At 38.4% G+C, this 24,700-nt stretch overlaps 1 protein-coding gene across 11 annotated transcripts in view; it reads left to right on the top strand.

Annotated features, from left to right (window-relative positions):
• The window catches only part of TMEM65 (transmembrane protein 65), a 104,513-nt gene that overhangs the window by 8,680 nt on the left and 71,133 nt on the right, over nt 1-24,700 (top strand). For 7 of the 11 annotated variants that reach the window (XM_086878984.1, XM_086878630.1, XM_086878713.1 and 4 more), the window contains 5 exons: nt 12,356-12,400; nt 14,478-14,545; nt 15,303-15,357; nt 16,537-16,579; nt 17,235-17,340. In XM_086878984.1, the coding sequence (XP_086735110.1) occupies nt 12,356-12,400; nt 14,478-14,545; nt 15,303-15,357; nt 16,537-16,579; nt 17,235-17,340 (317 nt within the window). Of the gene's footprint in view, nt 1-12,355; nt 12,401-14,477; nt 14,546-15,302; nt 15,358-16,536; nt 16,580-17,234; nt 17,341-18,845; nt 22,358-24,700 lie in introns of those variants that run through there. The other 4 variants (XM_086879319.1, XM_086878848.1, XM_086879060.1 and 1 more) reach the window with 1 other exon arrangement.

Here is a 24,700-nt window from a genome sequence, read left to right on the forward strand (position 1 = left end):
GTTGTTTAAATTTTTTTACAAAAATGGCTCATTTTGGGGAAAGCTGGACATGAATATATCAGCTGCCTTGTGCCCCCCTTCTACTTTATTCTTAAATTAGCATAGTGATATTTCAGATAGTCTGGAAGCATGCCTTTTTGTTTCTGTTTTGTTGCTGTGTGTGAGAATTTCCTTTAACAGTGAATGAACATGGAATTTTTTGAGACATGACTGACTCATGCCTGAAACACATGCTTCTTCTGAAACATTGGGAGCATTTTAAGGCAGAGCCCACAAAATACTTTTTTCAACCCAGAAAAGAGCATGTTTCTTTCAAAACTATGGAATATAAAGCAGTAGCTGTTTTTTTCCAGTGTTCATTTACTTAGGGCTCTTGGATATTTATATGCTAATTATTAATAAAATACCTTCCCCAGCAGCCATAATACATAGTCATACTTGATACTAGCTATACTTTTTTCCTGTGTCAGTTGCCACTTTCCTTTTGTATGTGATGGGCTCATCATGTTCATTCATTTTTGGTGCATCTTTTTTGAGTTTTTATTTAATTTTATTTAGACTGAGATACTTTTGGCAAATACCAACAGGTTATTTAAAAAAAAAATCACATTGTTTTCTCTAGATAATAAAAAGGACAGATAGGAACATATTTAAGATTCTGTATTTTGAGATAGGAGAGTTGATACAGAATATGATCTATCAGCTTAAAGCAATCATAAGAAGCAGGTAGTTTGTTTTATTATCTCCTACTGCTAGTGTGTAGGGATAAATGCTTTCCTCAGTTCCCCTAAATACTTCATGGCTTTTAGGCATTTCCAGAATTAAAACATGCCTTACCATTTGGCAGTGATCCTGGTGAAAGAGTCCTGCATGACCTGGGGGAAGGACACAGCTTTGAAAAATCTTTCTGATTTCAGGAAAAATGGAAAAGTTTGAGACAAAAAGGTTTCTACAGTGAGACCAACTTCAGCTGAGAGGAGCCAGAGACAGTATCCACAGTGGCCTGGCCTTAAGTTCCCAAAGCTCACTTCTTGGAGATAGTCTGGGACCTGTTGTCTGAGCATGAGCTTTCAAAACATTCTGGGAAGCCTTTGGGGGAGGCTTAAGGGATAGTCCTTGGTATGTGACTCTGGTCCATACCATGGACAGAGGTCTGTGCTTTGGGTTGTGTTGTTGTATGTAAAGTTGTATTGCCATAACGCTCATGTCCAAATGCTTACTGGGAGCCAACAAGTAATTGCTGCACTTTGACCTGCTCAATTTTTTTTTTAGGCATTATCACTTTCTGGTTATTGTACTGTTACAGTAACTTTTAAAATTATTTGCACTTGATAGTGTTTGACTTTGTGCAGTGATCTATCCCATAGTTCTGGCTGATTTACTGTAACTTATCTTACGCTAAGGGTATGAATCATCAGTCTCCATGAGGCTATTATCCCATCTTTCATAACAATCTGAATTGGTAGAAACTGTGTTTTATTTGCTTTATTTTATTTTGTGGAAGACTGGAGAAAAATGTGAATGGAACAAACCAATTTCTTAAGCCAGCTGCCCTTTCAAATACCATCAGTTTGTATTTTCAGATTGCAGATAACCTTTTGATCCAGTTGTTTCTTTGCTTTAGTTCTGGCAACAGACTGATTTTCACAAAGTGCAAGTAAAGCTGTGATATTACAAATGTAAAATGAACTGTTTTGCTCAAAATTGAGATTTAAGAATTTCCAGCTAGATTACAGCCGTCTTGTCTAATAAAGCTTTTTGCCATAAAGAGGAGATGGGAAAACAGCTTGAAATCCACTACTCCTTCCCCAATTTCATTATCTATTTGTATTATTTTATGGAGTAAAGTAAATCAAGTAAATAGGTAGCTGCAAAAGTGACACTGCTGTTATAAATAATCAGCCCGGTGACCTTTTCCTCTTGCAAATATCCAACAGACTTCTTCTGATTGAATATCCCTTTCCCAGAACAGAAGAAATGTAACAATGTGCAGTTTAATTCTGATAAATCACAAATGACCCAGGCTGAAAAAGACTGTTCTCATTGGGAATTGTATGTGACCTTTTAGAAGTTTTTTACTTGTTTATTTGATCTGGTTTACGAAAACAAAAGAAAAAAAAAAGTCTTTGGATTTGTAAAGTTTTCACTGTTGGGTTACATCTCAGGGTTGGTGCTGGAAACCTATTGTATCTACCTTTTTTCCATGCTTACAGCAGTTTTTGCAGTTACACATTACTATGGCTGAGTTTTACTGTGATTTATATCTGATGCTGTGTTAAAAGCTCAGTTAAAAAAAAAAGAAAAAAGCTCACTTTAATTACTTTGCCCAGCCATAGAGGAAAAGCTTTCTCCTGGGTTTCCCACAGTGGGAAAGAGGAGGCCTGGATGAGCTGTGCATGGGGTGATGTGTAGTAGATGTGACTTGGCCATATAGGTGTGGATTTACTGCTGGCTTCACCTGTTGTTTTTGTGCTGCTCTTTCCCTGTCTCAAAAACCTCTGGGTATGAAAGTCTCAGTTCTGCTTCCTATCCTAGCACTGCTGTTCTTCTCTGGGCCTGGCTGTGTACCTAAGAACGAGTGCCAGAAGAAAGGAGAAATCCCAAATACATGTTCAGGGAATTTAGGAACAGGAGGAAAAGCATCAAATCACCTCTTGCAGTAACAATGTGGTTTTAGATCACTTCAGGGTGCAGTTTTGTATTTGACTAAGGTTCTGCCTTTCTGTTTTCTCATGGGAAGCTTCATGAGGGTTTTTGTGCCTCAGGCAGGAGTGTGTTCTGGGATCTCTACGCTGCTAACAGCATATGGTGACTTGCACTACTGGGCATTGTTAGTTTGATCTTTCAGGTTACCTGTGCAGTTTTAGCAACTACTTGCAGTTATACTTTTTACCTCAACATTTGTTTTGTGGCTAGGAAGGGATCCATCTCCCCTCTCCTCTCGGTCTGAGTGGCTGCCCCGCACATCACACAGTACTTTGCTTTAGCACTGCAAAAAAGCAGCGTCAGCCTGAATCTATCCCTGTCCTTGCTGCTGGAAAAGGGGCTGTGTAAACACTGCACACGCACACACATGTTAGAGAAGCAGAGGGAGGAGAGAATGAGGGAGGGAAGAGGGTGCTGGAGGCACACCATGATCAGTCTCCATTGCACAGTGTGAAAAACTAAAGGGGTGCATATTGCATTAAGATCTGCAGTAAATAGTGGCATTGCAGTATGTCACTGATGCAGGCAGTGCCACAGCATGCTTTCATTGCCACAGGGAGAAGCGGTAAATGCATTAGATTCCATATTTCCTCCCCTGTGGAAAACAAAACAGGCTTATGCATGCAGAAAACTCTGAGCCGAGGATTTGTGTTTGTACTTCACAAACTCTCAAGCTGATTAGCAGAACTGGAGGTGAAGGGTGTAATTTCAGCATTCACAGGATTTTGCTGCCTGCTTACAGTGAAGCTGTGACAAAAGAACAGGTTAAGAAAGCCTGTCGGTGGAAAAAGGGAAATGCGTAAAGTTGAAAAACAAAAGCTGTCCTAAGTAGCAGAACCATGTGTTTCATAAACTAACACTGGGTACTTTCTGGGAAAGTTAAGAAGCATTGGGATTAAATAGATGGACCAGATGTGCAGCTCTTGATAGAGCAGAGGTCCTGAGGCGGCTTTAGAGGGAGTGTGTGCACAGCTGGCACTTGCAGGGGTGTGAGGGGAACTGAAGCTTGCATTGGCTCTGCAGCTGGAAGCAGCAGGGATACACTTGCAATTAAATCCTCCTGAAAGAGGCCTCGTGCTTGCCAGAGGCTTGAGAAGCACTGATCAGGAGAAGGATGTTCTTTTTTTGTTTTGCAGAATAAAGAATAAATTTCAAAATTGGTTGAAAGAATAAAAAGTGAGCTTAATCAGAATTGTTCACTTTTAGGAAGAGTAGAGCATGGTAGCCTTTTTCTTCTGCTTCTTCCTTCTGTATGACTTTATTTACAAAATCAGCAATCTTAATATTTCAGATAATTTTTGTGAACAGAGTGAGTTTTTTATTAGAACTTAAAATTCACATACAGAATAAATTATTACATAATGCAGTTGCATAACAACCCAGTAGATATTCCATACTCTTATAACATAAAAGCTAAAAGAAAATATTTTAAGGTGAAGTTCCATTTTATGGAAAGTGAAATGATTTTATCTGTTTTTATATTATAATTCCTTCAGCTTTTTGCCAGAGAAAGTGGTCATTGCAGCTTGAATTTGACTATGCAGGGAGTCAGACTGGTTTCACAAATGAGGCTTTGCTAAGTTACATGGGGAAGGAAAGAGGGTTTCAAAGTGATGCATCTACTGCACTATCTCTAGCAGCCAGTGAAGAGTTAAGAATAACTTCATTGCTACTGCATTCTGTATTCATTAGGCATTTATATAGAGAGGCACAAATTACTGGAGTGTAATTTATGGCTGGAACTTAAATTGTCAGTAGCTTCTTAAGGTGTTCCTTTTGCTGACAGGAATAAATAGATTCTTAAGGACTTCAAGGCAGCTCATACTTTTATCTTTAATGCCCCAATGCAATGAAAAATTGGGAGGAATGTCATTACACTTAGAATGAGTCTAAATGTCAAAAACAAAATGTTTGGCGATCATTCGGTTTTTCTGTCCTCTCTGTCTCATTTTGGGTACCTATATTAAGTATGAGACAGATGAAAAGCAATAAACTCTACATGCATTTAAAGTTATGTCAGACAGAAGCTTATTTCTGCAGACATACTTGTTTCCAAGGTCATCCTCAGGCAGGGAATGAAACTTTCTGCTTTCAAGAGGGGTGGTACTTAGTGGTGTTTGATTTGGTGGCAGTTTGTCTTCAGCTCTCTGTAAAGATTGTAGCCGAGTTTTCTTAAAAGAAAAGAAAATCCCACCAGACACATTTAATGTGCCAGGCTCCTGCCTGATGCTGCTGCAGCTGCCTGCGGGTGGTGATGGCTGTGGGAAGGGTTGTTGCTGTCCGAGTGCAGGTACTGCTGGTGCTGTTGCTGAGGCACAAGCCCCTTGTGTTGTTTTACTCTGTTTTGTGCCAGGGCAGCGGAGGAGGGAGTGCCCTGGTTCCCCTGCGTTCTGCACAGGTTGTTGTCAGTGAGCTGAGTTTGCTGCTGCTGGCTGCAGGAACCAGATCTGGGATGGAAAGCCAGTGCTGCTCCCTGTTTTAAAACCATTTTCCCACTTGCTCTCTTGCCTGGGGAAACAAGAGTAGTTTTGTGCTGGAGGGGAAGGGGCACAAGGGAGAGGAGGGGCAGGAATAAACAAGCTTGTCTCTCACCAGCTTTTCACATTTCTTGTTAAAACAGGGCCTGGAGGAACATAAATGAATAAAGGATATTATAATTGTACCTATAACTCCCTAGATATTTCATGAAGTCTCATGCTTAGACATCAGTATTGCCTAACACAGCTCTATTTAAAGGTGATGAAAGTCCTCTAATAGATCAGATCTCTGATAGTGCACAGAGTGCTGATAATTTTTGTTAACAGATCTACTGTGGTGTCCCGCAGAATTGTTTTGCTTGTCCTTTCACAGAAATGTATCACACTCTGATAATGCACAGATACCATGGTCTTGTTTCCAGTTCATCACTGTTGCTGTCCTGCTGCTCTGCTCGACTGCAAAGCCATTAAATGATGGATAGATCCCTGCCTCAAACAAGAGGGGCTCAAGAAAAAACCGTGCTGACAGAGAAATGCCAAAACTTCACCTTACTGCAAGAGTTATCTGAATAGTATGAATATATTTGGATGAAATTAATTTCACTCTGTTAGTTAAAAGAACTCATCCAGTCTTTTACCAAATCTAGTGGAGAGGTTGTTAGTAATCCCAGGCAAAGATTCATTCATCCAAAGATGGAAGGGTTTGCTATGCCATTGGGAGGTGTCCCTCCTCTGGCTCCCAGAAACTCCTTGAAGTCCTCAAGCACTGAAATGGAGTGTGAGGAGGGAAGGCAGAGCCAGCCTCCTCTTGGGAGGATGAGTATTTGGGTTTCTGAGGCAGAGAATTTTAACTCTGAAGATGGTTCTTTCCAGGCAGGGAGTTGCTATAGCAAGTTTTTTTCTCCACAGCTCTCAAGTACTTTCTTATTTTTCTTTTTTTTTCATAAATAATAATATAACCATTTACTTCTGGAACACAGATTATAATATCTCATTATTTTTCCTGTTTGCTCTCCTATCAGCGATACTATGTTGCTGTCACTTTTATGCACCTTTTTCTTACATTTTCATTTTCTATCTGAAGGAGGGAGCTCAAACTCCCTATTTCTATCCTTACGCTGCAACTCTATTACAAGCTGCAAGTCCTTTCTGTGTTGTCATCATTTTAGCTGATTAACCCCCTTGAATCCCAAGGCAAGCATCTTAAGTCTAACTTTTTTATTTTTTTTTATTTTTTTTTTCTAGCTGTGGTTTTAGACCTTTTTAAGGAAACCACTGCAAATACTATTTTGCCATGAACCTACTTAAGTGGAAATGCTGACCTTCACATTTATAAGGCACTGATGGAGATTGGGATCAGGTCAAGATTAAACCCTCTCAGTAATGAGGACAGTGATTTGAACCTCTGGATACCTGTATGCATTTTATGTTTTCTCCTACATTTCCAGTTGGGATTTCCACCTTAGGTCTCTCTGTTTTGTCAAGCATCTTTAAAAGGATATGAATGCTGTGCCACATTTTTGGAAGGGATAATAGGATAAGTGTATTGTATACTTACTACAGGGGATCACAGGAGTGAATCCTGAAGGAAGCCTGAAGTCACTACTGGGGTTTGTTCTGAAGGGAATTGATTGGCCAGGGAGCACACTGCATTCTTGCAAAATTTGTTCAGCTATTTGTCCAGTAGATGTAACAGAAGTTTCAAATATCATTTGCTACTTCAAGGTTTTTCAGGAAGGGTGATGCAACATGATCGCTGTGTAATTCTCTAGGATGTTACAGGGAGTATTAAAAAAATACTCTCCTATTTGTATTTATGCAGAATATTTGGTTGGACATAATTACCTTCTCCAGAGTAGTAGAGATATTTTCTATCACCTCCTCTGTCTGTTTGTACCAGAGCTCCGCCCAGCTTTCCCTCTGCTGGGCATGTGACTGAAGGGGCTGACAGCCAGGTTTATATTTAGCACTGCACAAGTCAGCATCCTTTTGTGCCTTAATTGCTGTAGTAACAGGAATCCATTTGTGTGTTATAACAAATGATACAGAATTTTTCTTTACTGTCAACTCATGGATTGTTGTTTCCCCATCTGGAATACTAAGGGAACCGAACTGAAGATGAATGGGACAAGGTTTTTAAATTTTTCTTCACTGTGGTTTTGGTGAAAACATTGAGGAAGAGCAGACGAGGAAAAAAGGATAATGAGGAGGTGCCTTATGAGCTTATTCCATGAATGAACTCATACATCAGAGTCAGAAATTGCTTTTTAGGATCCACCTCTGAACAGAGCAATAACACATCTCAATTTAAGGCTCCAATACAGAATTTTGGTTGTAAAGATCCTCTCATGAATTGAGGTGCAAAGGTGTACTCTTTTTCATAGACACAACAATTGCTCTGACTTCTTGTTCTAAGTGATGTTTTTGCTGTTTCAGTGATGTGTATCTGAATGATTGGCTGAAATTATCTGGATGGGCTTTTTGGAGGAAACAGATTGATGAATTCAAGATAACACCCTCTGCAACTTCTAGATTAGATGCATTTAAAGCCTAAAATGATGTTATAGTAGATCTAGATTATTAAGATTTTTTATATTCCTCTTCTTGATACTCATGGTTTAATAATTAATTTAAACAATCCAGTCACTATTTAAAAATCTATAAAACACTGCTCGTATTTTTGTCTCAGATATGGCAGTACTCAGCAGTAGCAAGTATTTTCCTAGGGTAGCTCTTGCAGTAGTACCTACATTCAGTGTTAGTGTTTCCTGCCTCTGGGTGACAGTAACAGATTCAGCTATAAAATTTTATGGTGGTGTTAGCTGCAATTCAAGTAAAACATGATACATGCCTTTAGGCTCACAAGTTCTCTTGTATGTCAGTTCTTAAAAAATTAATAATTCAGAAACTGGTGATGACAATTTGCTGCATTTTTCTTGGTTGGTTTTTTTTTTTTTAAATAAATGCACTCCCATTATCCATTAGTCACTTGTGATTAGTTTTTCAGCTAAGAATAATAATTCTAAAACTAACTTGCAAGTACTTGGCTTCAATTAGCAGAGTAACTTTAACTTGCTGAGTTTGGACCAAGTTATGTTGATGGTTTTATATTTCATTCCTTCACCTCCTGTACTTCACCCTGGGTTCTAACTCTTTTTTAAAATAGATAGAGAAAAAGAAGATACTATAAATTTAAAAAATATCAAGAATAGATTTAAGAAGCAGTAAATGTTTTTCTGCTTCCCAGACGTTGCTAATTCAGGACTCCTGACATATATTGCACTGGAACCTTGGTTTATAATCTTGTTTATGGTAATGAATGTCAATTAGAAAATTGCAATTCCTCACTCTACTGTTTCATTTTATTCTTTCTGCAATAAGATGAATTCTGTGTCTTATTGAATGCTGTGGCACAGGATGAGCTGGTGAATGGCCATCATGAAATGCATTTCTGGAGTACTTTAGAGTTGTTTTCTTTTTCTTCCAGACATTTAAACTCCGAATTGTTTGATTCTGACTGAATTGAGCTCTTTAAATAGGGTTTTGCAAATTCGATTTTTGTTTTCCCTCTGGTAAAACAAACAAAGGGAACATTTCCTTTGCTGTACTCTCTGAACATTTTTATTCTTGTTTTTTGCTGAGTTTTGAAAACTCAAATAGTCAGAACAACTTCCTATAAATAAATATCGTATTCTGAAATATATTTTGCTATCTAGGGTTTTTAAAAATCTGTTTAAAGATTTTTTTTGGCTCACAGTGCTTTCATATCTTGCAGAATTTTAAAGTATGTTATTCTTTAAAGAGGTCATATTGGAAGTGATTCTGTAAAAAGGTTTTTGACTTTCATGCCACAGTGGTTGGGGTCTTTTGTCTGCTTTAGTTATTTTCTCTTCCCCGTGTCGCAGCTTTAAACCAACCTTTGGCCTCTGCAAGTAGAGCTGAGCTGGAGCAGCCCTTTCCTGCAGCGGGCAGTGCTCTGCACCTGGCAGAGGCAGAGCACCAGTTCTCAGGGAAGCTGCCTTTGTGCTTTAAAGCCTTGTTTTGATGCTCCAGAGGGGACAGCTTTTCCCATGCGCCTGCTCCTGCAGGTACCATGTGACAAGGTCCTGACTCCCCTGCTCTGACTTGGCCCTGCTTTGTGCTGGGGTGGGATGAGATGCTCTCTCAGGCATTGTCCTGGCTCAGATGGAGAGGGAGCTGCCCTGTCCGGAGCATGTGCAGGGTTCACCAGCACCAGTGATCTGAACTTCATCTGGCAGACTTCCCTATCCCTGTCTCATTAATATGTGTAATCACAGATTTTTTTCACAGATTAATTTTTATCTTGATGATGAGGGAAGATGCAAGCCAAGCATGCTTCCACATGAGTTTACAAGACTCATTTTTATAAAACAGAGTTCTTGCAAGTGCAGAAGGAAGATGCCATTACTGGCATGAGCTCGCTGTGGCTGATCAGGAGCAGTCTGGTCTCTGGAGCAGAGCGTGGTGCCACCATGCTGTTCCCAGTGACCTCTCTCTCAGCTTCTGCCCTGATAGTGGTGAAGGACTGCTTGATAAAATGCCTATTTAGCAGGAATCCCATGCTACTGAAACAGATTATGTCAATGATTAAGTAATTTTTGTTTATATTTGATCCCCTGGTATTTCCCTCTATCTTGCACTAACTTGTCTTTCCCCTAACCTCAAAGTAGTGTCCCCCAGCCTCCCTTCTTTTAGAAACATCCCAAGGTAGTCCTTGATGTATGTTCTGAAGGAGGAGCTGATGTTCTTTTTAGTTATTGTAACTTGGAACTCTTGTTATTCCTAGACATAAGACATTTTCATTTTTTTTTCCTTCTACCAAACACTTTGATTTTTCCTTTTGGTACTAAGTTTCTAAAATCAATTATGCACTGATTTTTTTAGCTTTTTTTAATAGCTGTCTAGCTAGACTGAGTAGAATGTAATTGTGTAGAATGACAGGTGCTATCAAACTTGGTTGTACTTAAATCCAGAGAACTGATATTCTAGATCTTTGTGGTATTTTGTGACAAGCTGAATAGTCTTTTGTATTCTGTATTGATACTCAAAATAGATTGAAATTATCTAATCTAACTGGCTGTCATAATCAAGAAAAACTCTGAAAATATGTTTTCCTCAGAGGTAGAGTATTTCCTGGGAATTAATTTATGTTGTTACAGTTTCTTATCACAAAATCCCTTATATGGAGACCTAGATCTGGAAACTAGATGGGCACTGCAGCAGGGGTGGTTTCAGTGGCAGTGCCACAGGAAGCCCAGGAACCACAGTGGTTGGTGTGAGAGCTTCCCATCAGAGCAGAAAGCAACAGAGGGCAGCACTCTGTGACCTCCTGTGCTTGTCTTCGGTTTGGGGTTTCTGTTCTCTCCTTGGTGTTCACCAGGATGGAGCAAATGAGTTTAGGGAAGCTTCATCAGAAATGTGACAGTGTTGCCTTAGGTTGCTTGGATACCCTCAGGGCATCTGGATGGAGCTTTTGGAAACAGTGGCCTCAAGTAATCTCTCTGTTTCAAGGTGCCTCCGATTTCCTCAGTGTTGTGGAAATTTACTGTCTCTGAGAAAAGCTGCCCAAAGGGCAGTACTGGTGTATATAGATAGTTCCTTCTTTGTCCGTGCTTATGTAAAAGGTTTGCTTAACCTGTGAGGAGACCATATAAAAAAGAGTCCCATCCCCAATCCCAGCCTTCCTGAACACAAGCTGAAAATTTTGGTCTGATGTTTTCTTGCTGTTGATACTCAAGGCTTCAGAAGATTGACTCTCACAGGGCCCCCCTCTGTTTACCATGTTCCTCTTCCAGCCTGAGCTTTGAATTCCTTGACATTTTGTAGGGAAGAGCAAAATAATCTTTATTTCTGTAGTATTGGGGCTGTACTTGTCCCATTTGCATGGTGAGTACATCTGTTGTTCATAGAGCTTAGGTAGTGTTTATATTGGGCAGAGGGATGAAGCACCTCTTCAGTAACTGCTAGAGCTTGAAAGATGTTGAAGACCTTCAGTTGGTCAAATTATTTTGCAAGTCAATGTCCTGGTTGGCTGAATACTGGTATTATGATCTAACTTTTATTCCTCAAAGGCACCTTAAGCGAATATTTTCATTTCTTCTTTACAATAGCTTTGAATCTAAGAGTGATTTGGATGCAAGAATACTCAGTCTGCAGTGCTCAGACATAGGCTAAAATTAATCATAGTCTGTGTTTGCAGCATTGTCTTTCTATGCACTTTGGCTGCCTTAAGTAAAATTTGAATACTTGAGTGTTGTAGGTTCCATGTTTTACCATTTTTAACCTTTGTCTGTAGAACTTGCCTCAGCAGAAGTATGGAAGCAACTTGTCAAAACCTCAGGGTTCATAATATTGGAAAATACTGGGGGAATGATTTTTTCTGCTTTAAAAAGGAGGTCTTGTTGTCAATGTCTACATTAAAAAATACACAAGAGAAACAAAAAAAGTAGCTAGGTTTTTTCCCTTGCTGCTGTTAAATGAGTAACTTGCTGCTGCATTCTGCACGGCATCTCTGATCTCAACTGCATTTGTTTTCTGTAGAGAAAGTACTCTGTTAGGTTCAGAAATGATGTCCTGGTCCTTGCTAACTCTTACTGGTTTGAGTCCAGGATACCTGAAACATGCACCAAATGACCAAACTTAATCTGCTGCTACCGAAATCAGTGGTCTGTATTTTATTTTTATTCTTATGTGGCTCTGAAAAATACCTTTTGTGAGAATATGAAAGGTAGGATTTGTTTTGCAGACTCTCTGAGGGAAAGAACGTTGTGTGTTGCATGTGTAGAGGACCTCTAAAAAAATAACATACAATAGTCTCTAGAAGATTTGATTTTTCAAATTTTAGTGTGGTTTTGTAATTTTCAAATTAAGATGGCTGTTGGACTGCTTTTGAAGTATGCTGTTACTTTGCATAATCACTTATACTAGTGTAAGCTTGTAATAGTCTAAGACTTTTTGGCTTTTAATAGTTTTTAATGCTGTCTTTTGTAAAAATAATAAAAATGTAGGTGTGAAGTATTTTTCTTTCCCATTTGAAAGCTGTTAAATAACATGACTGCTTTTTTGCCTGCTAGTAATTTGGTAAAGACTTGATAATAAACCAAATTTGTGATGAAGCAGCTAACTTTCTCATTTCATTTTGACTTCTCTAGAGAAGTTGGAGGTTGCACCACCATCTCCAGGACAACTGAGACATGGTAAAAGAAGAATGTTTGTTGAATGTGGTTCAGTATTTGTGCAGTCTCTCTCTGAATTGGCTTCATCTTTGTTCCGCAAATGCTGGTCTGTCCTCATCCCTGTTGTATGGAGTAAGAGAAAACCAAAGCAAGCACCAACACTCACCCTGCTGCCTTTGTTTCATAACACCTCGGCTGGAGAATGTGCAACATTTAGTGAAAGTAGGACAGAGAGCCCAAATGAGAGCATGCTGTTCAAAGCCAGCAGCAAAGATTGTTTTTCTAAGCCAAGCAGTGTTGGTGCTGCAGTGCCTTGTGGAGGTTTTGTGTTTTAAAAGGACTGAGAAGTGGTATAAAATTGCAGAGAAATTGGAAACAGATTGTGTATTTATAATACCATGATTCAAATTCTGATTTCGTTTCCAAATTAGTGTATTTTGTGGTTTTGTACTCTGCAGTGAGCAAATTTGTTTAGGCAAACATTTTCCTTTTCTAATTATCTACATTTTTTTCTAATTTGGTTTCCCCCCACCCACGTTTGTCCCTGGGGTTCTGTTTGTTTGATGAATTCCAAAATTCTGTCCATTTCACTGAGAATTTGAGGTCCTAGTTTAGCTCCAGTACACACATTTTGAAAACACTTGGCATATCTGTGTGCTTTTTATGTTATTTATGTTTTGGTGGGTTTGTCCTGTGATAGTTTAAAAATAATTGGAAAGTTTCATAGGTTTTGTGCTGTACTCTTTCACCTGTGCAGTTCAAAAGATAAGTGTATCTCACAAAGTAGTTACAGATGTCCATTCATGTTCTAGTTCCTAAGCATGAAAGATCTTGAATGTGGCTTTGGTTTTTTTATGTGGTCATGGGTTCATACTGTCTGCACAAAGGAAACACAAAATGTACTTCTACCAGTTTTTTTCTACATGACTGTGAGGTTCACACGCTCTTCTTTCATCCCTCTTCCTAGGTTTGCATCTCTTTAAGTTTATAAACTGTAGAAAATATAGTCCAGTATGAAGTGAAAAAAAACCAAGAACAAACTCCAACCAAATCCAAACTGAATACCTGCTGCATTTCAAATGTTAAAAAAATGAAAATTTTCAACTTTCAGCTGTATTTTTGTCATGTAGTCTGTCCTCACACTGTATTTAGTCTTATTAAGTGAGCACCTTGAAACTCAGCTGGAGACAACACTGTGCAAATTCAATCCCACCCCCATCAAAAGCTTACAGACTAAAACCTGAGAGAGAAAATGAAGCAGGGCAAAAAGGAATGATACAGTAGCACTGTGCTCATTCTTAGAAATTACTCAGACGAGAATGTTCCAAGCTTCTGCAACAGAAAATATTTTCAGAAAGGATTTAATGGGTTTCAGAAGTAAAAAAGAAGAAAATGCATGAAACAAAAGGTGTACCTTGGCTTCTTAAGCAATGTATTATGGAGCAGCTACAAGTCTAACTTGCACTGAAGATAATGCACAAACAAAATCAAGGTAGAGAAGTTTCGTTTGAAATGGTGAGACAATTAACAGTATATGGCACTCTAGTGAAACCCACCTTAGTAGATTTGGCTGAAGGAGTTTTGACAAGAATTGTCTAGCTCCAGACAGTGCTTTTAAAATATAAAATTTTAGGAATGCGTGAAGAAGATGGAACTTCTGCACAGAAATAGTGAGGGACTTGCAGAGAAAGAGCCTTTATTTCAAGCAAGAGAAGAATGCAGGGAGTCTGGTGAGACAGTTTGGTCATCTTCAGTGATAATGGATCATTGCTGTAAGGTCTGTAAATAATACCAGAGTTTGTGTAGTTTTAAGTATTTCTCTTGTGCACTAATAGGCATAAGTCACTTCCACCTGAAATTGTACAAGTATTTGCAAAGTAGGTTGTTTAGCTGGTTCTTCACAAGCCATCAGTAACATTTCTGTGTAGCAAAGGGTTTCACCATACCTGACAGCAACAAAAAGGTGACCAGTAGGAAAGGAATTTTGTGTATTTTGCTTTTGTTTCTCTTAAAACCAGTGTTAGACTTTTCAGTTGTTCCTGTGCACTAGAGAATTCTTATAAATATTTATTTTTTCTTTGTTACTTATTTCTTTTAGTGTTCTTCCACAATGCATTACCTTTTGTAGGGTTTGGATTTTTGGATAACGCAATTATGATTGCTGCGGTAAGTTCACTGTTTAATTCCTTGATCAAGTCTGTAAGATTCATATTTTTTCAACAGACTAGAATGGCCTATGAGGTCTAGTCTAGAAAGTCCCCCTAATCAGGACCTTCTCAGGGTCTCTAGTCTAACCTCCTGCTCAAAGCAGAACCAGCTGTAAGATGAGACCAAGTTGTTCATGGCTTTATCCTGAGGGACTTGAGAAATCCAAGGGCAGCCTGTCTGAGCAACCTGTTCCAGTGCTCAGCTGTCCTCACAATGGAAAATGTTTTGCTATATCCAACTGGAACACGTCTTGTTTTAGTTCATGCACATTGTCTCTCATCTTTTGACCATGTACTGGTGTTTCATAAATGCAGGCCATGTGGTTTTGTTTCTTCAGCTGAAAACATAAGGAGCTGTGATACTGTGTTTTATTTGTTTGCTTGGTATTTGTAGAAGTTTTTGTTCAGAGCTGTACATTCAGCTAAGAATTGCAGTGGGGAAGATGGTATGCAGGGATAGAGGTTGCAGATTTGTCTACCAGCTTCCTGCTACAAGAGTATGAAATATTGAAAGATTTTCAGAAGTAGGCCCTTGCCTTAGGGGGAAATACATATGCCAGGAAGATAGGATTTCTGTGATCTAAAAGGAGAAATGTCCATTTATCCTTTCACTTTTAACATAGATAAGCAATAAACAATACTTCTGTCAGTTGTATCAATATAATTTATTTTAACTCCAAATCCCGCAAATAATGAGAAAACTGTTTATTTTTCAGGGAACCCAGATAGAATTGTCAATTGGAGTTGTCTTAGGAATTTCAACTATGGCAGGCAAGTATTAAAATTGCAGCACATTTAGAATAGTATGGCACATTCCCATATTTTAGGCTGAAAGTAGCACACAGGGCTGGAAATGGTTCTTCCTCAATCTTGCAGCTGCCTTTCCTAATAAAGAAACAACCTCTGGGTGAAGCAAGGACATATTCCATTTGCAGAAATGGAATTTCAGTTCAAATAGCTTTTGAAATGCTTTTTGTTGATTTCAGCCTAATAATTCAAATCCTGGGTTAGTTTGGAAAGTGTATTTGCATTTCTGTAATGGGACTGCCCTAAATTCCCCAGGGCCCAGTATCAATGTGTGTAGATATATGTGTTTGTACGTTGCTGTTGGCTTGCACTGCTAAGTGGAGATCAGTGTTGGTGTCTTTTTACTGCAGTTCTTGGTGGCTTCTCTGCCTGGGTGAGATAGCCCAGGAAGGCCAAGCAGCCACCCTGTTCCTGCACTGGGCCAAAACTGATAAGCTGTGCTCAACAGCTTTGATGCCTCTGCAGTGTCAGGGCACTCATGGATCCAGCAGGTGCAGCATTGCTCAAAAGCATGAGGAGAGAGAGCTTAACTGAAAATGTTGCAGCTGAGCAAGTTAAAGATTTGGGAATTTGCAGGCCTTGGTTCAATATGAGACAGTCACAGGAAGGCTTATCTTAGTAAGGTCTGCTGTGAAATCATGTATTGTGTGTAACTTTGTTCACTTGTGTACAGTATTTCTTCTTAATTTGACACAGTTCATGGATATGTTGACATGTTTATCAAAGCTGCATACCTAAGTGACAGCTCCCTCTATTTCCAGTGCTCCTGAGCCTCTTCAGGCAGTGGAGGGCCTTGCTTGGTGTCTAGCATTAGCTGCATGGAGCTGATAACCATGCACAGCTGTTCTTAACTCCGATCTCAAAAGTTATGTTGTTTTCCAGGTGTTAGTGTTTTTTTTGTATTTGTCAAGTTTTCACCATGTAAATTGAGAAAAATAGTTGCACCTCTTACTAATTCTAGTCTGCTGCTGTTATGAAACTGTAATAAGGTCAGAATAAAAACACTAAAATATAAAGAACTTAGGTCCAGTCTTTAGATCTATATAAATTAAGAGTAAGCAAGGGTTACTGAAGGGTGGGAGCTGGTTGGTTCTGTTCATAGCTAAAATAATACCTTTTTCTCTTCCTTCTTCCTCCCTCCAGCTGCAGCTTTGGGAAACCTTGTTTCAGATTTAGCTGGACTGGGGTATGTATGAACTTGTGTTAAGAATATTAAGTGCATTCATTGAGATGCAAAGTGGAAAAATATTTTTTTTGTAATATAATATAGTTCTGTCTAATATACCTTCTCAGGTTGTTATCTCCAGGTCTGAAGAGATTTCCTTCTCCTTAGCTAAAACAATATCTCTGAAATGTCTTCAGGTCTAGGCATACCTATTTCTGATAAAAACAGATACAGCTTATTTTTGTTTTCAAAGGAAATTTCTGCATAACTGCTGAAAGTAAAGCTGTTTGTTATGCTTGTTTTTCCCACTTTCCCTCTGTTTTGTTTTCTGCAAATTACAAGGCTTGCCACTAACTAGTCTGCGTATAACCTTTCCTTCAGTAAATGTTACTTAAAAAGCTCTGCATAAATGCATTGACATTCACACCAGTTGTGTTGTGCTGCATAAAGTTTTTTGGAAATATTGTATATTAAAGCAGTGAGATAATTAACTTACATTGTAAAATGTGACCTTTAGAAGTCTGAACTCTTTCCCATAGTTTTCTCTCAATCACTTCATTGGTATGCTGAAGGAAAAGCTCTGGTTTTTAAGTGCTACAATTTCAACTAGAAAGAAACTTCACTAGAAGATATGTGACATTCAAAATCGTTTGTTCTTCTTTTCTTGTTCTTCCAGTCTTGCAGGTTATGTAGAAGCTTTGGCTTCACGACTGGGTCTGTCAATCCCTGACCTGACACCCAAACAAGCTGACATGTGGCAGACCCGTCTCAGTGCACACTTGGTGAGTATCCTGCAGGCAGCACTGCTGGCGTGGAGCTTTTTGTCTTTAAACTAGCTGATAAATGTTTTTTGTCACTTTTTCCATTTATTCCTAAATGACTACCAACATTGTGCATGTTCTCCAGAGTCTTGAGCCTGAGTCAGGGAGAACCAAGAGACTGGGTTTTTTTGGAGCTTGAGTTTATTTCTATGCAGCAAACCCCAAGTGACAAGTGACATGGATAGTCTCTGCAATGACTGTGTATGCTTTGCAGATACCTGGGTTGAGCTCTGGCTATGGTGATAAGATAATTTACTTGGAAGTAATGACCCCTTCGTAGTTTACTCTATACAGTCTTTGTCAAGTGCTTGCTATTCATATGCCTGTACGGGTTTGTACTAATTTCTGATATTCTATAATTAGCTTGGATATGAAATTAGCTTTTCTCTGGCCAAACTTTTAGCATTTGAGTAATATTCACTGCCTGTGTTTACAGTTACAGGCCACTCACCTTGCAGATGCATTTTCAGGGTGATTACTTAACATTTAAACATTTGAAGTGGTCCCACTTCAGCAGTGACACCAATGATTATAGAAACAGATTATCAGAAACAGAGTAAAGAAACAGATACTTCACTTTGCCAGAATGAGCCTTCATTGGGAAAAATACTTTTGCAGATTTACGGGAAGATAAATAGCACTTACTGAGGAAAAGTTGTAATAGAAAAAGTCAGGTTTTAGCAGTGATAGATCAAAGCACAGAGCAGTGAAGAACTGACAAGTTGTCAGGGATCTGTCCATAGTCTAAGAGTCTTCTCAGTGAAAGCTGAGCCTATGGCAAAACCCTGTCATTGCACTCAGTTTGTTCATATTCCTTTTCTGTGAAAAGACTTCTGTGTACCTTTGCCTGCATGGTAGCATTTTTTCTTTTTTACATGCTGTCTCAAGTTTTTCAACACTATCCACCTTCTGCTATTGATGTGATTTGGAAGTTGCTTGTCTTTCTTATTTCCTCTCCTCTTGACTTATACATTCAGGTCAACTGAAATGTTTTCCAGTTTTTGTTGGTTTTGCCTTGTGCCTTTGAAAGCCATCATGTTTGCAAGGAGCCACTCATTCCTTTGGTGATTTGCAGTACCAGATACAAGCAGATGCATTTATAATTGCACCTAAAATGTCTGTAGGTGTTGTTTGGTGGTTTGTTGTTTTGTTTAGTTTTTTTTTCCTTTTCTCTCTTCCTGGCCATTCTGCTAATCCTTTGAATGTCTGTTTCCTCCCTTACCACTTGTCGTGATCATTGCCCTCGTCCTTCTTCAGAATTGTCTTTTATCATAGCAAACACTGTTTCTAACCTTGTCACATCTGTCTCACTCTCATAGACTGTGTTTGTAGTCTGCATGCAAAGAAAAACGTGACTCCCAGCTGAAAACTAGAACAAGGGGTGTTTGTTCCTGGTTGTGGTAGTACATGGGAAATGAGTAATGACTGATCAGTGAAAAATTTGATTTTTTTCCCCCTTTCTTTAGGGTAAAGCTATTGGAGTGACCATTGGCTGCATTTTAGGAATGTTTCCCTTGTTGTTCTTTGGCGAGGAGGAAGAAAAACTGGAAGAAAAATAATGATCTTTTTACAAGACATATACAAATGTAAACTACTGTACCTCAATTATTCAATTATACTGTCAATATTTAGGAATTAACAGACAGTAAAAAAATGTATAGACTTGGGAACAAAACCTTCAGCATGTCATTTTATGGAAACACTAATTTATTGTGGCCTTGTTGTGTTCAGTACTTCTTTTTATGAGATATCATCTAACTTTTTATTTAATTGTAAATTTTTGAAGTGTTTTCACTTATGGCAAGATGTTTACCACTTTCCCCTTTGAACTTATTCTTTAATGGATTATTACTTCAATAATCCACCATGGATGACAGTATCACTCTTGAGTTGCATATTGGTTGCTTAACAGTTGTAATCACATGACAGAAATATCACTGGTGGTCCTTCAGTGCAGATTATTAAGAAGGTTAGTGATGAGTAATTTGAAGTCCCTCACTTTTCAAGGTCACTGGTTGCCCCTCACCAGCCATCATTTAGCACTGCCTTAGATTAGATATTTCAGTGATCTTTGACAGTATAGGTTCATTTTTTTTCACAATTCTGACTTAAGTGTCTCTGAATTGTCTTTTGAGATGATCATGTTGATACTTTGACAAGGTAAGTGTTTCCAGTGTAGGCTCTCTACCAAGTCCATTTTTAAAGTGGTGTTTTAACACCTTCTATAGTTCCATATTCATGCCTTTTTTTGCCTTTCTAAACATATTTTGCTAATTGAGTTGAAATATCCTTGTATTTGTCTTCCTGTGGTTTGAGTGTGATATTAAAGAATTCAAACCAACTGTTTCAAAACCACAAAGAACTTTTTTAATTGTTCTGCTTAAAATAAGGTGTGAATAGTTGATTGGGTAGATGAGGCCAGGGAACAGTTCAGGCTATGAATGAATGCTCGCATTACAAGTTTGTACTGAGTGGTTCAGTTGAAATGGTAAGTGTACCATCAGTCTGGATTAGAGGATTTGATGATAATATCTTTGTGTTTAAGATTAAGCCTTTGCCACATTTTTTTTTTACTGAGACAATTACTTATAAAAGCTAGGCAAGAAAAATAGGAGAATCCAGACCTTTTTACTTTTTTTACATTTATTTTTGCAGTCTTACTTGACATAATATAGACCTGACAGTGCAGTATCATGTAACTGCTTTTTTCTATATGGTTATGAATAAAATTATGACAACTATTGAATAGTCATAATATTTCAGGATCTTACTTGCTAATAGCATAATGCTAAATTGCCAATTGTCTCCTAGTTTTTTTACTTGTTTGAATACCATTTGAAAAATCCACTGAAAATTGGCACAGCCAGGGCACTTTGAAAGTTTTATTGCTGAAATTGCTAGCACTTCTGAAACCTAGAAAGAAATGCTAAAAAAAAATAAATAAGTCCCTTGATGATTTTTATTTGCTGTAGGAAAAGTCTTAATGTAACGTGTGTATTTTACAAAGCTTGTTGCTTATCTCATTGTTATAAATCTGACTTCTCTGTTCTGATTTCTAAAAGCCCTTTAACAGCAATACTGAAACTAACTTTAATGAAGGTGACACTTGTATCTGTTTCTTAAGAAAACAGATGTTGACAGTTTGGAGTGAGTAGTCATAATAGTATGTGCTGTACTTTGCACATTAAACCATGAAAATCTGGACCAAGATGTAAAACTGAACGAAGGCTCAGCCAAGCATCAAACACAAATGCAGAGGAATTTTGGCTTGCACTTCAAAGGTGGAAGCTTTGTTAAAATAAAATTAAATAAAACAATAAAAAACAACAACAAAACCCACAACTCTTAACAAAAAACCAAAAAACCCCAAAAACCCCAACCCACAAAAACAATCCAGAAAGGCAGTTATGTGCTCTTTCACCAACAGATTGCTTCAGTACTTCAGTGTTCAGAAGTATTTTTACTCATTTATCACACATTTATCTTGCCTTAAACTTCTAACTTTTCTGCCTCTCCATGCATTTTTGTTTCTATACAAAGCAGTATTTCCAACGTTTTTCTTAAACTGAAGTACCAGTCAAAGCAATTTTGCATAGCTTCTTTTGTCACTGTTTTTACAAATATTTCAACACTATTTCCCATTACGATACTGGCATCTTGATTGGAATCTTCTAGCAGTGGTCAAATCACTGTTCTTTGGCATTGTTCCATCAGAACACTCTTTTCATCACTCTATTACAGCTCATGAGAACAATTGGAAGGTTGTGCCAGCTGTCACAGTAATATTTGTTTTTTATAATGGCAATAGGAAAGGCTGTGTACTATTGTTAAATAGCTTGTGCATGTAAATTTAGTACCTTTTGTTGCTGTATGTCAAACTATTGTACTGCAACCAGTGCTATTATTGAGAATCAATGAACTAAAATATCTTGAAAGAAGTTAATCATGTGTTGTCTTGTTAAACTGTTTAGTTGACCACAAAAATGTGGAGGGCAAGTGACACATGGTAAGAAATATTGGGTATTTCAGTCTGATACCATAAAGAAGAAGGTGACTTCTGGGGGTTCAGTATTTTATAAAGGTGAAGAATAACTTGTGGTGTGAGAGGATTAGTGGTGCTGCTGGAAGCTCAGAGAAAGTGCTTGTTGGGGCCAAGCTGCCCTCCTGAGAACCAGGTTGTTTCCTTTGGCTACAGGATCCATGCCTGTGTGAACGTGAGACTGCTTTGTGTGGAAGGGAAGATCTGTGCCTGATCTGTGCCCTGTCTCTCCACAAGGAGAGTGGCTTTTTCTGGGGTATATGGATGAAAGTAATCCCTGATGCTCTGATCACTTTTACTAAAAACCTGAGAAGACAGAGTCCCCTTTATTTTCTGGTATCTTCTCCCTCCTTGATAAAAGGAAAAATTAAACACTTCAGGCTTGTTCAGAGACTTCAGTATTGCTCTGTTTTTTTTTATTCTATCAGTTTGTCCTGTATTAACAGGAATTGTTTTTGCCTTGAAGGGCTGGTAGACCTGAAATTGTGTTTGAAATACTGTCTTGTATTGTAACTTAAATTATAAATGTATCTTTGACTGTATGTTATCTCTAGGAACAAAGAACATGCATCTGATAATAGGGTTACTCAAATCTTCTTGCCAGTGTTTTCTCATGCATGTACTTTTACATAAATTATTTGAATTCAGACAACATATTTTGTATTGTCTTTAATTAAATTGTTGAACTTTCTGTAAACTTTTGTACTACAGCAAAGCTGTTCTGTGTTTCTTTAATAGACCAGATGCTGGAGGGAAAATGTTAATAATATCCTGTGGGTATTCAGCCTCAGTTATACAAAATAAGAATTTATTATATTTAAGTTATAAGCAAGTGGTCCTTTGTCACTGTCATAGGAAATACCACCGTGGAGTGGTACTTCTGTCTCTTCGTGCTCGGAAGAGAGCAATTTAAACAATTAAAATGTTTGCATGGTTAAACTCGTGGTGTTTGTGATTAATATTAATTAGAAGTTCACTTGCACTTGAACTTTGGGAACTGAGGTTTTCTGTATGTAAACTAAACCATTTTGAACTTTCCTGGACTTTGGATCTCCTCAATTTTTTTTTTACTCGTTGATCAGTCCTTTTGTGGATGTCTGTGCAAGAAGTGCTGTGAGTAAAAGATCTGTACTGTAAGGATGGTCTAATTTAATTTTGAGAACCTGTACAGGCTGGCTGTTGTTTGACTCCATTGTGATTGTATTTTGTAGTAGAACTTCATTCATGTTGTTCAGAAAGTCTTTCACACTTCTACCTTCTACCATTTCCCTCTTCTTGGTCTGATGTTTTATATGGTCTAATGACAAGCTGACAGAGCAAGCAGCAGTATATAAACTGAAGGCCTTAATTAAGTATAGAGGAATTATCACCGTGCTCAGAGTCTTATGCCTCTGGATTTTTTTTATCTAAATTATTAAGAAAATAGTTAGACCTCATAACATAATTTTAAGCTCCCATTTTAAAGTATTTATTAGATGCTTGTTAAGTCTTTTCCCTTGTCTCAGTGTTCAAGACCCTTGGCATCCCGAGTGTTGCTTCAAAATAGGGTTGGGGCAGGGTGCAGGCTGTGGGCCAAGGATTTGGGCAAACTAGAGATTTTGAAGCCAAGCAAGATAAATGCAGAAGGATTTTTTTTTATTTTGTGTTGGAAGACAGATGTGTGTTAGAGTGCTGATGTAGTACTTCTGTAAGGAGATGATGCCAAGTTATGGCCTTTTAAAGGCAGGAAACAGTTCTGACTTAACAGTCTTCAACTTAGTAGTGGATGAAATGCTGCTTCACAGTCATCAGTTACTCCTTCTGCATATGTGTGCAAAGATTAAGTTGCTGTGAAATACCAAAATTGAGACCTTAAATTAATGCATTTTGCGTCCATTTTGTGTTCTGTTCTTGATACTGTGCTCAGAGTGTCTTGGTTTTGTCTGTCAGTAAGAAAAGGATCTTATGCTTTTACCTGGAGAGCTTAAGCACTCCCAAACATGTGAGTATTGATTTATCTGTTAGAAAATAGAGTGTCTTGTTATGGAATACCAAGTGTCCTGAATGGGACCATTCACTGTTTAGAAAACATGGATCCAAAGGGTAAAATTTGCCATATGGGACCTACTGCTGCCATTTCTGTTGAGAACAGGATTCCACTGACCAGTACCATGTATTGGTAGAACAATAACAGAGAATGCTACCTTGCCTTTGTACAGCACTGCTGCTTGGGTTTGGCGGGATCTGTTTGCGCTGTGGTGTTTCTTTGTAGTTTTGCTGAAAATTGTCTGTTACTTCCAGCTAGTAACAAGAAGGAAAGTGAAGAGAATGAGATTCTTCTCAGTCGTTTTCCCTACAATGGAATACATAGGGGTCTTATTAAAAGAGGAAAAAAAGTCTATGATTTTTATTCACGGTACCTGCTGTTTTATTCACGGTGTTTTATTCACGGTGTTTTATTCACGGTGCCTGCTGTTCTCTGTGCCTTGAGAGCACTTTTGACTTGCTGGAACATTGGAAGAGTCCAAAGGGCTGTGAGGTTTCCCTTCCCCAGACTGGCTTCTCTGCACATCTCAGCTATTGAATCATAGCAGGAACCATCAAAGGAAAAGGGATACAAATGGACAGGGGTCCCTGAACAGGAAGAGAAGAATGTTTACAGGTGATTTACCTTTGCAATACAAGTGCTAAGCTGAGACCACACCGAAAGCCAGTTGGATATTAAAGGTGGAATAGCCTCTTTTGGTGAAATTTCAGGTAGGCTTTCATGAAGATCTGTGACTGTTTTTTTTCTCTGCATGGTTTCCACTATTAATTACTTCCCCCTTTTTGTGTAGGAACACTGAAGGCTATCAATTTCCTTCTACACACTTTGCTCCCTGGGAGCTCCACAACCTCTAAGGAATGTCAGGACTGCTGCAGGGCAAGTCATAGGTGTCTTCTAACATACCAGGGATGTCCTCTGATGAGCTCTCAGTATGAACTGTGGTTTTTGCAGACTTTATCTCACATCCTCATCTAGTCTTATTCTGGGTAAAGTTTGCAGGTAGTGTCCTTTAGTTGGTGATGTGGTCATTTCTTTTATTTCCTCCACATTGTAAGAAGGTGCAGAGGGAGTGGTAGTGTCACAGATGGTTAGAACAAAAGGTTGGGGAAGTTTCTGCATTTCCTAAACATGCTTTTTTCTTTGCATGGATGCTGTGGAGGTGTGTGAATATTAGAAAAAATTAAGCATCCATAGCTGCTGTTGTCCATAAATGACTGTTCTGCCTGTACCTGGCAACATTGTATCAGGTGTTGCAG

The sequence above is a fragment of the Cyanistes caeruleus genome, chromosome 1 (genome assembly GCF_971803275.1).
Source record: "Cyanistes caeruleus chromosome 1, bCyaCae1.hap1.1, whole genome shotgun sequence".
In the NCBI taxonomy this organism is placed as follows: Eukaryota; Metazoa; Chordata; class Aves; order Passeriformes; family Paridae; genus Cyanistes; species Cyanistes caeruleus.